Below are 14,537 nucleotides of genomic sequence, written 5' to 3'. Positions count from 1 at the left end.
GGAATTTGGGGAGGTGGGTTTGGGCAGATACACTTAGGGTATTGTAGCCACGCATTCTGGGAAACAAACTCACTTGGACAATACAGATAGTGGAGTGCAGTTTATTACACCGGCAGGCCCAAAGCAGTCTCCGCTTAGCCAAGAACCCCGACCGGTTTTTGTGAAAACCTTATATACCCTAAGTGTACAGTGCCCAAACCCACTTCCCCAAATTCCCTGTAACTAGTCTGAACAAAGGAAAAGAAAGATACAAAGTAGCCTAGGTAGTTAACAGTAGACAATTAGCAATAGGTCTGTGGTCATACCCCAAGAAGTATAATAAAATTTATGATTCCATTGGGTTACACAGATAATAAGGGTATTCTTTCAGGCGACAGAGAGTCTAGGTATGAGCCCTGGGGCTCTTCCATCCAGGGGGGTCTGGTTTTCCAGTTGGTATGTCATTTCCATAGATACTGGGCGTACAGCTCAAAGTCCACAGTATGGCCGAAGATGGAGTCCTGCTTTCAAGATGAAGCTTGCTCTGTTTCCTCCTTCACGGGTATATAAGGTTTTCACAAAAACTGGTTGGGGTCCTTACCTAAGAGGAGACTCTGCCTTGGGCCCGCCGGTGTAATAAACTGCACTCCACTATCTGCGTTGTCCTTCTGAGTGAGTTTGTTTCCCAGAATGCATGGCTACAACAGTCTGTTGTATCTTGGCTGACCGACCTGAGGTCAGTGCTATCCATGGTAACATCTTTTGTGTGGCTTATAACCTGCTTCTATTTTTCAAAGACCACTGGGTAAGGGGAACGAGATCTGTTTGGTAGATGAGGAAGCTGCCTAGGGTCACGGCCAGGAAGACGTACTGCGTCCACGCTGTCGAGTCCTGTCAGGCTCCGAGGGCCGGGTCCCTGAGGCTGGCGGCGCATGCAGGACTCCCGCCGGGACCAGTCTCCGCCTCGCCATCCCTTCTTGCAGAAAGCTCCGTCCCCTCGGGGACCTGACGACCCGCCACTTTCGCAATGTCCAATGAGACTTAGCCGGGGGCGGGACGGACTTCACCGAAGGCCTATCTAATTGGTTCGGGGCGGGGCTGCGGCGGGTGGATGCTGAGCGGCGGACATCGGTCTTCCCAGCCAGGAGAGACCCCCGCGCGGGCTTCGCGCAGAGGGTGCGCGCGCCCGCCGCCCGCGCAGCCCCTCTGTCCTCTCGGCGCGTCCCTCTCCTGCTCTCCGGTAGCGGCCGGGAGAGGGGCTCGGGAGTCCGGCCCCAGCCAGAGTTGGGACCGGGGCGGCAGCCGCGGGACGAGCGCCTGAGGTGGGTGCAGGGCGGAAGGGCTGGAAGCCGGGAGGCGGGGAGGCCGGGCAGGCAGATGACTGGGTCCGCCCTGCCGATGGACTCCAAGTCACCAGAGGGAGAGGCCAGCCGAGTTGCGGAGCCCGACTCCTCGCCTGCCTGGGTCCCGGACGCTCGTCCCCCCGCCCTCCCAGGCCACAAGCCTCCCCGCTGAGGACAACCCGCCCCTCTCGCTGCCCGCGGCCTCCTAACCCCTCCTGCCCTTTGTCGCCTGTGCACCTGCCTTTCGGCCTTGTGTTTCCACCCACCCCCTCTCCAGGCCGGACCCCGGCCCAGCCTTCCCTGCTCAGGACCCAGCCCCAAATTAGACTTGCTTCTTCAGCCCCTAGTCCGTCCCTCTTTGTCGTCTGTACACCTGTCACCCCAACTCTGTTCATTCACTCCACCACCCGCCCCCAACATCATCTAAATTCAGCCTAGGCCCGGCGCCCCCTCCCTGTCCTGGGGGTTCCTCCCGCCCGCTCTGATTATCCCCTACACCTGCCCCCCTCGGCCCCAGCCCCTGTCCTCCCCCGTCCACGCTCCTTTGTTGTGTCTGCAGCTGTCCCCTCGTCTCTATTCATCCCTCTCCCGGGGACCCCTTTCTCCCTCTGACCAGGGGGCCATCCCCTCCAGGCTCTGTTCTGTCATTCTCCCATCAACGCCCGGCCCACTGCCCACTCAGCCTGGCCTTTTCCCTTCCTTTCAGCCCAGCCTTCTCACCTCCTACCCAGGGTACCCTCGCCCTCTCCCAGCTGGTCCAGCCTTCCCTGGACTGCCCCCGCTCCTCCACACCAACCTGTCTCCCTGCCTCATATACTCTCTTTTCCTTGCTGCTCTCCTCTCCTAACCTGCGTGGCCTCCACTGTCAGTCCCCCGCTCACCCTTTCCTCCCTGCCCAGGTGCCGCCGAGAGGCCATGGAGCTGTGTGGCAAGAAGAAGCTTCACGCCCTGTCCCTGGCCGAGAAGATCCAGGTGCTGGAACTCCTGGATGAGTCCAAGATGTCCCAGTCGGAGGTGGCCCGGCGCTTCCAGGTCTCCCAGCCTCAGATCTCCCGCATCTGCAAGAATAAAGAGAAGCTGCTGGCGGACTGGTGCAGCGGCACGGCCAACCGGGAGCGCAAGCGCAAGCGGGAGTCCAAGTACAGTGGCATCGACGAGGCTCTGCTCTGCTGGTACCACATTGCCCGGGCCAAGGCCTGGGACGTGACAGGGCCCATGCTGCTCCACAAAGCCAAGGAGCTGGCCGACATCCTGGGCCAGGACTTTGTGCCCAGCATCGGCTGGCTGGTCCGCTGGAAACGCCGAAACAACGTGGGCTTCGGGGCCCGCCACATATTGGCGCCTCCGTTCCCCCCTGAGCCGCCTCCCCCAACTCCCACTCCCCAGGCCCAGCTGCCTCTTTCTCTTAAAGATTTCTCCCCAGAGGACATTTTTGGCTGTGTTGAAGTGCCCTTGCTGTATCGGGCAGTGCCTGGCAGAGCGGGTACGTGTGATCGGGTGCAGGTGCTGCTGTGTGCCAACAGCAGGGGCACAGAGAAACGGCGGCTGTTGGTCTGTGGGCCCCAGGCTGCCCCACGATGCTTCTTTGGGGTCAGCAGTGAGGCCCTGCCTGCCTCCTACCACCCTGACCTGGCCATCCCCTGGTCGGAGTGGTTGTCACAATTCGATCGGGACATGGGGCGGCAGGGCCGGCAGGTGGCCTTGCTGATGGCTGCCCGAGTGGTGGAGGAGGTGGCTGGCCTGCCTGGGCTCTGCCACGTGAGGCTCTTGCCTCTGTCTGCTGCGAGCCCCACACAACCCCTGCCCAGCTCCGTGGTCCGGGCATTTAAGGCCCATTATCGGCGGCGTCTGTTGAGCAAATTGGCTGCCGCCCAGAGCGAGAGGGCTGGCACGTTGCTGGCCGAGATCGGGGCGGGCATCACAGTTCTGGACGCTCTGCACATGGCAGCAGCGGCCTGGGCCAAGGTGCCTCTCCAGCTCATTGTGAGCAGCTTCATTCAGGAAGGGCTGGCTCCCGGCAAAACGCCAGTGGCCCAGGACCAAGCCTCAGAGGTGCTGCAGGTCCCCGGTGGGCTGAGCCTCGAGGAATTTTCCCGCTTTGTGGATCTGGAGAGTGAGGAGCCTGTGTCTGGAGCGTGCAAAGAGGAGGTGGGCCCTGCAGACGAGGCGGGAGGCGGAGAGGACGGCTTCGAGCCCCTGCCCACCAAGGCTGATGCCCTCCAGGCTCTGGGCACCTTGAGGAGGTGGTTGGAGTGCAGTGGCACCACCCCAGAGCTATTTGAAAATTTCTATGCCTGTGAAGAGGGGGTGGAGCGACTCTGCTGCCTGTGAAGGGCTCTTCCTGCCGCAGCCCTCTCTCCTGTTTCCCATGGAAACGCCCTCTCTCAGAAGGCAGGTTGGGGGCTGGTCTCTTTCCCGTGGAAATGGAGCTTTTGTGAAAGGTGTTGAAGGGAGACAGGTTGGGAGACCAAGTCTAGGCTCTGAGCAAAAGTTGTCCAACCCCTAGAAAAGAGAGTCTAAACACAGGGCGGTGGGGCAGTGAAGCTCAGCTGCGTAGTTTCGGAACCTCTGTGGAGGCTGGGACTTAGGAAGGTGGAATAGGAATTTACAGACAGACCGACCCCTTGAACTCCGTGTTCAAAACAGTTCTGCTTCTGGAAATAAAGCTTTTAATCAGAAAAGCGGCCAAGGTTTTATCTTTATGTGTGTATGTGTGCTCAGTCATGTCCGACTTTTTGCGACCCCATGGACTGTAGCTCACCAGGCTCCTTTGTCCATAGAATTTTCCAGGCAAGAATACTGGAGTAGGTTGCCATTTTCTCCCCAAGGGGATCTTATCGACCCAGGGATTCAACCGGTGTCTCTTGCATCTCCTGCATTGGCAGGCAGATTCTTCACCACTGTGCCACCTGGGAAGCCCATTATTTTCATGAAAGGAGGGTATAGAAACTTTCAACTCAGGTTTTTTTGTTTTTGTTTTATGCAGGCCACTTTTAAAGTCTTTATTAAATTTGTCACAGTATTGTTTCTGTTTTATGTTTTGGTTTTTGACCTCAAAGTATGTGGGATCTTAGCTCCCCAACCAGGATTTGAACCCTCATGCCTTGCATTGGAAGGCGAAGTCTTACACACTGGATCACCAAGGAAGTCCCAAGACTCAGATTTTTTAAACTGATTGCCAAAGATTGCTGCCATGCAGATGTCTAGAGCTGTCTGAGAAATGACCAGGAGTGAACCTCCTCTCCCAGAATTCCAGCAAGAAGGAGCCCTGGGCATGGGGATTCCTCATGGGCTAACAGACAGACAGATTCCCAGGACATTCTGCTTCTCTGATCATTTCCCTCTTTGGGGAATTCACCTCTATTGGGGTGCTGTCTGAGAAAGGAAAAGGGGCAGGCTAAGAACATTCTAGGGAAACAGAAGGAGCCAGAACTTGGAAGTCATTCATTCTTTTTTTTTTCATTTGTCTGATTATTTCACATCTCTTTAGCAAGGCTTCTTGAGGGCAAGGTTGCAAAGGCCGTGTCCCTGCCGGGCAGGACCTTGCAGACAGTGGCGGTGGAGTGTGATTAACGGCCATCCTAAAGGCGTGTGCACAGGGCTGTGAGCCCAGGAAGCCTCCGGAGGAGGGGAGCTTTGAGTTGCAGCTGAAGGACAGACAGACAGGAGAGTCAAGGACAGTCCTGGCCAAAAGGCAGCGGGCTTGGAGGCAGCTTTTCCCAGAGCGCACAGGGAGGCCCAGGGGGAGCAGGAGGGGCCTGGAGCCCACTGAGCCTAGTGGTGGGGCACCCCCAAAGAGTTTCAGGTTATTTGTAAGGTTCTAGAAAACATGTGGAGGATGGGTCAGAGATGTGAGACCTAGAGGAAGAGAAACTCACTGGTCCCCGTGAGAGATGGGGCAGCCCGAGCCAGATCGAGGCAGCAGGGCAGGAAGGGCATAGTTTACCTGGAAAGGATCGGGACTTTGGACGCAGACAGACTCAGGCTGGTGAGGAGTCCAGCCCATGGCAGAAATCGTTCATGTGGCCTTTCAGGTCGACTGCAGGAATCACAAGCCAGAACAGTGCAGTTTTCTGGGGGCATCGCTGGCAAGGACGCAGGTCAGCTGTGCATCTCCAGCCCAGGCCTCTCCCTATGGGGCCTCAGCCAAGACCCTTACTGGGTCTTACTGGGATCCTTACTGGGGTTGCGGGCTGACACTTCTTCCACCCTGATGCAGCATCTTTCACTCCCAGCCCTTCCTCCCTCCCCTACTCTGACCCCCAGAGCCCATAAAGTGGAAGGAGCCCCTCCAGCAGCCTGCCATCTGACCCTCCCCTCCAGACTGGTGAAAACGGGCCCCTGGGGAGCTGGTACCTTTTTTTGCTCCTCACAGGGACACCTCAGTGAATAAGGCCAACTGTTCTTTCAGTTTGGCTCGTCGTCCTCACTGACCACCTCTATGCCTGGCTGCTCAACAGTGAGACAAAGTTATGTCACGGTCCACTCGTAAACTGTTCTGAAGCTTCTTGCCAGCTTTCACTCCCAACATAAGATCCCAAATCACCTGCTTTTCCCCACAGATTCTGCTTTCCTACCTGCATTCACTCCTTTTTCCTTGTATTTGTTTATTTCCCTGCTCTGGGTCTTGGTTGCGGCACTTGGGATCTTGAGTTGAGGTGTGCAGACTCTTAGTTGTAGCATGTGGGACCTAGTTCCCTGACCAGGGATGGAACCCAGGGCCCCTGCCCTGAGAGTGAGAGTCTTAGCCGCTGGACCACCTGGGAAGTCCCCCTGCCTGTACTCATTTAAGTTGTCCTTTTCTAAAGTCATTCCAGTTCTGACATAACTCTTTAAATGTTGAAGCCAAAACTTAGAGGATCTGTGAAGACCTGACCGGAGTAACAGAGGGGACGGATGAGCTCCGTTCCCAGGGGTCCTATTCCTGTTGCAGGAGCAGGATACAGCATGGGGTTCTCTCATTGACTTCATCCCAGAGCCTTTTTTCTTTTTTTTAAACCCATCCATTACGTCTTCCTTTCTTGTACTGTTACCAGGTGTCATACTTACCTCTTCCTGGGTGGCTCCATGTGCTCATTTAAGCAGCATTCACTGACATTTACTGAATGCTTTGCTTGTGAAGTGGGTCCTATTCCAGGACCTGAAGCTAGTGCTGAACAAGACAGAGAGAAAAAAGAGAGAATCTTCCTCGCTAAGCCCTTCTTTCCTGGTAGAGGGGATAAAGAAGAGACAAGTAAAGAAATACACATGGTCATTTTGGACAGCAATAAGTGCAAGATGAAAATAAAATAACGACGTTCTAGAGAGGGCTTCCCTGGTGGCTCGGTAGTAAAGAATCCTCCTGCCAGTGCAGGAGACACGGGTTTGATCTCTGGCCAGGAAGACCCCCTGAAAAAAGGAAATGGCAACCCGCTCCAGTATTCTTGCCTGGGAAATCCCATGGACGCAGGAGCCTGGTGGGCTGCAGTCCACGGGGCCAGAAAATAGTTGGAAGCGACTGAGCACGCATCCACACAATAGAAATTATTGCTGTTGTTACATTCATCATCAGCATCAGTCTAGAGGTGATGAACGTGGGGTGCAGAGATCCCCAAAGTAGGAAGATCGGTTCCCTGTCTTCTTATATCTGCATTGTCCTGTGAGAAATCTCTCTCCATCTACCTTCCGCTTCTCTTCAGCTGTGACAATTCTTTTGGGTTGTTTTTTTAATATATATAATCATTTTTTTCAATGCAAAGAAATAGAGGAAAACAATAGAATGGGAAAGACTAGAGATCTCTTCAAGAAAATTAGAGATACCAGGGGAACATTTCATGCAACTGCTACTGCTACTGCTAAGTCGCTTCAGTCATGTCTGACTCTGTGCGACCCCATAGACAGCAGCCCACCAGGCTCCCCTGTCCCTGGGATTCTCCAGGCAAAAACACTGGAGTGGGTTGCCATTTCCTTCTCCAATGCAAAGATGGGCACAATAAAGGACAGAAATGGTATGGACCTAACAGAAGCAGAAGATATTAAGAAGAGGTGGCAAGAATACACAGAAGAACTATATAAAAAAGATCTTCATGACCCAGATAACCACAATGGTGTGATCACTCACCTAGAGTCAGACATCCTGGAGTTCGAAGTCAAATGGGCCTTAGGAAGCATCACTGTGGACAAAGCTAGTGGAGGTGATGGAATTCCAGCTGAGCTGTTTCAAATCCTGAAAGATGATGCTGTTTAAGTGCTGCACTCAATATGCCAGCAAATTTGGAAAACTCAGCAGGGACTCCACAGGATTGGAAACTCCACAGGACTGGAAAAGGTCAGTTTTCATTCCAATCCCAAAGAAAGGCAATGCCAAAGAATGTTCAAACTACCTCACAGTTGCACTCATTTCACATGCTAGCAAAGTAATGCTCAAAATTCTCTAAGCTAGGTTTCAACAGTACGTGAACCAAGAACTTCCAGATGTACAAGCTGGATTTAGAAAAGGCAGAGGAACCAGAGATCAAATTGCCAACATCCGTTGGATCATAGAAAAAGCAAGGGAATTCCGGAAAAAGATCTACTTCTGCTTCATTGACTACACTAAAGCCTTTGACTGTGTGGATCACAACAAACTGTGGAAAATTCTTCAAGAGATGGGAATACCAGACCACCTGATCTGCCTCCTGAGAAACCTGTATGCAGATCAAGAAGCAACAGTTAGAACTAGACATGAAACAATGGACTGGTTACAAATTGGGAAAGGAGTACATCAAGGCTATATATTGTCCCCTTGCTTATTTAACTTATATGCAGAATACATCATGTGAAATGCCAGGCTGGATGAAGCACAAGCTGGAATCAAGATTGCTGGGAGAAATATCAACAACCTCAGATATGCAGATGACACTACCTTTATGGTAGAAAGAGAAGAGGAACTAAAAAGCCTCTTGATGAAGCTGAAAGAGGAGAGTGAAAAAGCTGGCTTGAAACTCAACATTTAAAAAACTAAGATCATGGCATCCAGTCCCATCACTTCATGGCAAAACGATGGGAAAACAATGGAAACAGTGTCAGACTTTATTTTGGGGGGCTCCAAAATCACTGCAGATGGTGACTGCAGCCATGAAATTAACAGACGCTTGCTCCTTGGAAGACAAGCTATGACAAACCTGCTGCCGCTAAGTCGCTTCAGTCGTGTCCGACTCTGTGCGACGCCATAGACGGCAGCCCACCAGGCTCCCCCGTGCCTGGGATTCTCCAGGCAAGAACACTGGAGTGGGTTGCCATTTCCTTCTCCAATGCATGAAAGTGAAAAGTGAAAGTGAAGTCTCTCAGTCGTGTCCGGCTCTTAGTGACCCCATGGACTGCAGCCTACCAGGCTCCTCCGTCCATGGGATTTTCCAGGCAAGAATACTGGAGTGGGGTGCCATCACCTTCGATGACAAACCTAGAGAGCGTATTAAAAAGCAAAGCCATTACTTTGCCAGCAAAGGTCCGTCTAGTCAAAGCTATGGTTTTTCCAGTAGTCATGTATGGATGTGAGGGTTGGACCATAAAGAAGGCTGAGTGCTGAAGAACTGATGCTTTTGAACTGTGGTGTTGGAGAAGGCTCTTGAGAGTCCCTTGGACTGCAAGATCAAACTCGTCAATCCTAAAGGAAATCAGTCCTGAATATTCATTGGAAAGACTGTTGCTGAAGCTGAAGCTCCAATACTTTGGCTATGTGATGCCAAGAGCCAACTCATTGGAAAAGACCTGATGCTGGGAAAGACTGAAGGCAGTAAGAGAAGGGGACGACAGAGGATGAGATAGTTGGATGGCATCACCGACTCGATGGACATGAGGTTGAGCAAGCTCCGGGAGTTGGTGATGGACAGGGAAGCCTGGCGTGCTGCAGCCCACGGGGTCACAAAGAATCAGACACGATTGAACAACAACAATAACTCATTTTTTAAAACTTTTAAAAAATGATTTTATTTATTTATTTTTGCCTGTGCTGGGCCTTTGCTGCTGCACAGGCCGTTCTCTAGCTGCAGTGAGTGGGGGCCACTCTTCAGTTGCGGTGCACGGGCTTCTCACTGCAGTGGCTTCTCTTGCTCAGAGTATGGGCTCAGTAGTTGTGGCACACGGACTTAGTTGCCCCGAGATATATGGGATCTTCCTGGACCGGGGATCGAACCCATGCCTCCTACACTGGCAGGTGGATTCTTTACCAGTGAGCCACCAGGGAAGCCCTATAGTCATTTTTGTACTCTCTTGTTTCCTCTCTTTTAATTCTTTTATATATTTAGATCTTTCATGCGTGGTTATTTTAAATTCTGCATTTGCTGAGTGTAATACCTGAAATCCTGGCGGGCTAAATCTGTTGCTTTTGTTTCTCCTGATGCCTTAATTCGTGGTGGCTTTTTTCTTAGTGGGTCTGGTGGTTTTTTGGTCCTGGAATTTTTTTTTATTGGTTGCACTTAATCTCTGGAAAACCTGAAAATCCCCATTTGGGGACTCTCCTTTGGAAAAACCTGTAGTTATTCCTATGAGACACAAGGGGGCAGTACATTCATGATAAATTAATTCCTGGGAGGAAGGTGTCCCAGAGCTGAAGGACTCCCGTAGCAGATGCTGTGGTTCATAGGAGCCCATCTTTTTTTTTTTTAACTTTTTATTTTAACTGGATTATAGTTGATTAACAGTGTTATGTTAGTTTCAGGTGTACAGCAAAATGATTCCGTTATACATACACATGTATCTATTATTTTTCAAATTCTTTTCCTATTTGGGTTGTTACATAATACTGACCAGAGTTTCAGGAGGCCATCTTATTTTGAATTTTTTCCCACCACAGGGAAAGGCAGTTTTCTTTGTAGGTTCCCTCTACTGGTGGGTGGAGTTTTTCTGTTCTGCTCTCACTAAAGGTGTAGCCCTTTCCAGGATCTTGACTTAATTTATGAAGGTTGTGTTCGGCTGCCTCACTCTCTGGGCCAAAGTCTTCTGTTCTTCTGTGTTTCTTTCATCTTCAAGTTCTCAGTGTCACCGTTTGCCTCAAGGGCAGCACAGTTCCAACACATGCTCACTGCCTTGTTTTGAAGGGGTCTTTGGGACGTTCCCTCACGTCTTGCAAAGTTAGCAATGGTTTTACAATCATGTTTGTTATCATGGTTGAAACCTAATGCCTTATAGTAGGAGGGCTCTGTGTAAAATCTAGAGTGGGGAAGACCAGTTTTCATTCATTCATTCGTTCGTTCAACAATTATATATTGAGCTTCTGTAAGCCCACTAGTGTTTTAATGAGCAAAAGAGTCAAGATCTCTGCCTCGTGGAGCTTGTAGTTTAGAGAAGAGACAATTATAACCAAAGAGAAAATGTTAGTTACTCAGTCATGTCCGACTCTTTGCAACCCCATGGACTATAGACCACCAGGTTCCTCCGTCCATGGGATTCTCCAGGCAAGAATACTAGAGCGGGTAGCCATTCCCGTCTCCAGGGGATCTTCCCCAACCAGCAGTTGAACCTGGGTCTCCTGCATTGCGGTAGATTTCTTACCATCTGAACCACCAGGGCCACACAAATGAAAGTATGTGATTACAGACTGAAAAGGGGAGAGAACATCAAAGTACAAGCCAGTGGTTCTCAAACTGCGGCTGAAACCAGCAGCATCCAGGAATATAGTGAAAAGCAAATTCTCAGACCCTCTCTAAACCAAAGGACACTGACCTAGAAAGAGGAGCTGAGGACAGTTTCACTATGGAGGTGATGCTGAACTGAGAGCCAGAGGCACAGAGAGTGAGAATAGCGTGCACAACGCAGATGTCCTGCGATGGGAGGGAAGCGAGAGAGGAGGAATGTCCAAGTGCTTTACAGGCCGTGGAAGGAAACTGCCTCGATTCCTCAGAGCAATGGGAGGCCATCCAGGGGCAAGAGGAGTAGAGGGACCTGATCAGATTCGCATTTGAAAAGTTATTTGTCCAGATTCCAGACAGGACTTGGGGTGCATTAGTAGGATTGGAAAAGGGAGAACAAGTCCCAAGTTTAGCAGCAGGATTCACAGGGGTTGGGGACCCTTTTGAAGTGGGAGCAGGGGAGAAGGAAAGCTGCTCTTCTGGCCTCCGAAACTCTAGGCACGTGTGGGATGCTCAAGGATCTGCGACCAGAGACAGTTGGCCACGTGGGCCGGGAGCTCAGGCCAGCACTCAGGCCAGAGATGCCAATGAAGGGCGACTCCTCTTGGCTCAGTGAGTCTGGCAAAAGTGATTTAACCAGAATCATCCCAGGGTTCTGCTTTGTCCCCCTTTACCTGCATGTGTAGCCCTTAAGTCTGTATACCCAGAAATTAATCTCCTCCATTTCTCCTACTGTGATTGATGCTGTAAGAATAAATACGACAGGGGACTTCCCTGATGGTCCGGTGGTTAAGACCTCACCTTCCAGTGCAGGAGGAACAGGTTGAGTCCTGGTCAGGGAATTAAGACCCCACAAGCCTCAGGGCCAAAAAACCAGAACAAAAAATATAAGCACAACTGTAACAAATTCAATAAAGACCTTAAAAAAATAAGTACGACATTTGATGACCCAAATCCAATGAGACACTGTTTAACATGTTTACCCAAGTTGTAAACCATTTACTTGTGACCCTCAGACACCACCCCCATGTTCAACCTCAAAGCAGGTTCCTGTACTATTTCCTAGTTCTCAGGGACTCCTCTCTGAATGAGTCTCAAATAATGATGCGTAAAAGTGAAAGTCGTTCAGTTGTGTCCGACTCTTTGCGACCCCATGGACTATACAGTCTATGGAATTCTCCAGGCCAGAATACTGGAGTGGGTAGCCTTTCCCTTCTCCAGGGAATCTCCCCAACCCAGGGATCAAACCCAGGTCTCCTGCCTTGCAGGTGGATTCTTAACCAGCTGAGCTATAAGGGAAGCCCAATAAGGCCAAACAACATGTGTTAATTCCTTAAGGAGTTTAACAGGCATATTCTGACCCCCTGCTGATATGAAACCATCTGGCTTTTAAAAATATCTTTGGTCATTTCCTGCCTGATCTTTGTTTGTCTTTCCACCCTCCTTTCCAAGAGGAGTGAGTTGTTTTCTCTTTAATCACACTGCGCTTAACCCTCACCTCACCACAGCACTGTTCTCCAGGCCAGCTGGCAGCCCTTGCCATAGGCCAGTGGAAGCGACTCAGGCTTGGGACCGCATGGCCAGCCAGAGGGGGGCCTGCCACTCTCTCTGGTTCTAACGAGGAGCACAGAGGAAGGGAGCTCCCGCCCCTCCACACAGCGAGGAAACAAACTGTGCCCTGCAGTGCAAAGGCAAGCTTTCGGGTGGAATTACAGCCCCCAAAGGATCTAATTAAAACAAAGTTGCAGGACTTCCCTGGTGGCACAGTGGATAAGCATCTGCTTGACAGTGCAGAGGACATGAGTTTGATCCCTGGTCTGGGAAGATTTCCCATGCCGCCGAGCAACTAAGCAAGTGTGCAACAACTATTGAGCCTGTGCTCTAGAGCCTGCAAGCAACAATGACTGAGCCCACGTGTCATGATTGAAGCCTGCCTGCCCTGGCGCCTGTGAGCCACACCGAATGAGCCCTGTGCCACAACTGCTGAAGCGCCTTGAGCCCGTGCTCCGCAACAAGAGAAGCCACTGCAGTGAGAAGCCTGTGCGCCGCAACTGGAGAGTAGCCCCCGCTTTCTACCCCTAGAGAAAGCCTGCTTGCAGCAAGGAAGATACAGCGCAGCCAAAAAAACAACCCATAAACAGAAGCGATACTATAACAAATTCAACAAAGACTTTTAAAAAATGATCTACATCAAAAAATCTTGGGGAAAAAAAAGTCAAAAAAGAATTTTGGAAATTTTATCATTATTATTTTAATTTTTTTTGAAGCTGTGTGATTCTGTTTTATTTTTTATTTTTTGGCTGCACCACACAGCATGTGGAGTCTTAGTCCCCCAACCAGGGATTGAACCTGCACCCCCTGCATTGGAAGTGCTGAAGCTAAACCATTGGATCACCACGAAAGTCCAAAAAAAAGCATTTTTAAATTTTCTTTTCTTGCTAACTGGTGAGGTGGTGAGAAATGACGAACTACAGAGGACCACTCTGGCCTCCTGCCCCATTTCTAAGAACCACCTCCTATTTCACATGCATGCTGTTCGCTCCCTCGGAACCAGCCCCCGACTCCCCTGAGAAGTTCCGATGACTACTCCCCAACACTGCGGTGTCTGGCCTGAAATCCCTGACACTGCAGTGACCCTGGAGATCTTGGACTGGCCACTTGGGCTCAAGGACGGACCAGTTAGAAGGGATCTCAGAGGAAACTGGGGCACAGAACGGGCACTGGCTGCCTCAGACAGACCCTGTTTTTCCACACCAGGAACATGGGCTGCCTGAATCTGCGTGAAATCTGTGTAAGAGAGGAGGCCACCGGAACTGGAGTTCCAGTCACCAGAATGACAGCTTCCTCAGCTTGAAAAGGTGATGCGTTTTTTCCCTTAGAAGCATCCAGAGCACCATTTCTTAAACTTTAGCCTGGAAAGGTCCATATAGCCAAAGCTATGGCTTTTCTACTAATCATGTATGGATGTGAGAGCTGGACAATAGAAAAAGGCTGAGTGTCAAAGAACTGATGCTTTTGAACTGTGGTGTTGGAGAAAACTCTTGAGAGATCAAACCAGTCAATCCCAAAGGGAAGAAACCCTGGATATCCATTGGAAGGACTGATGCTGAAGCTGAAGCTCCAGTACTTTGACTACCTGATGCAAAGAGTGAACTCGTTGGAAGAGACCTTGATGCTGGAAAAGATTGAAGGGGGCGACAGAGGATGAGACAATTAAATGGCATCACCAGTTCAATGCACATGAGTTTGAGCAAACTCCGGGAGATAATGAAGGACTGGGAAGCCTGGCGTGCTGCAGTTCATGGGACACGACTGAGGGTCGGACACGACTGAGCAACTGAACAACAACAGAAGATCACAATGAGAGTTTTGTGCAACACTGATTCCCAGGCCCCAGCCTCAGAGGTTCTGATTCCGTCAGTTCAGGGTGGGGCCTGGGACTCTGCCTTTCTAACCCCCCCTAGGAAGTCCTCTTGCTGCTGCTCCATGAACCACGCTGGGATCACCCCGACCCTACCCACTGTGTTAGTTCGGGTGAAGGCTAAAGAGATGTCAGAATGCAGCAGCCCAGGGCGGCCAGTCAGCAGTGTTCACTGAGTCCCTGGGTTCCAGGAGCCCCCTATATCCT

The 14,537-nt window shown here is 51.0% G+C and overlaps 1 protein-coding gene across 1 annotated transcript; it reads left to right on the top strand.

Moving 5' to 3' along the window:
- Positions 1-1,026: 1,026 nt before the first annotated feature.
- On the top strand, positions 1,027-4,003 carry TIGD3 (tigger transposable element derived 3). The gene is made up of 2 exons (XM_086384912.1): positions 1,027-1,301; positions 2,222-4,003. Exon 2 carries the CDS (start codon positions 2,238-2,240, stop codon positions 3,651-3,653), a length of 1,416 nt encoding a protein of 471 aa, XP_086241038.1. The 5' UTR covers positions 1,027-1,301; positions 2,222-2,237; the 3' UTR covers positions 3,654-4,003.
- Positions 4,004-14,537: the final 10,534 nt, after the last annotated feature.

The sequence above is a fragment of the Bos grunniens genome, chromosome 29 (genome assembly GCF_055505025.1).
Source record: "Bos grunniens cultivar Pamir isolate PY7600 chromosome 29, Bosgru_T2T1.0, whole genome shotgun sequence".
Taxonomy (NCBI): Eukaryota; Metazoa; Chordata; class Mammalia; order Artiodactyla; family Bovidae; genus Bos; species Bos grunniens.
Note: the sequence above shows the minus strand (reverse complement) of the source record. Positions and strands in the feature narration are given on the sequence as shown.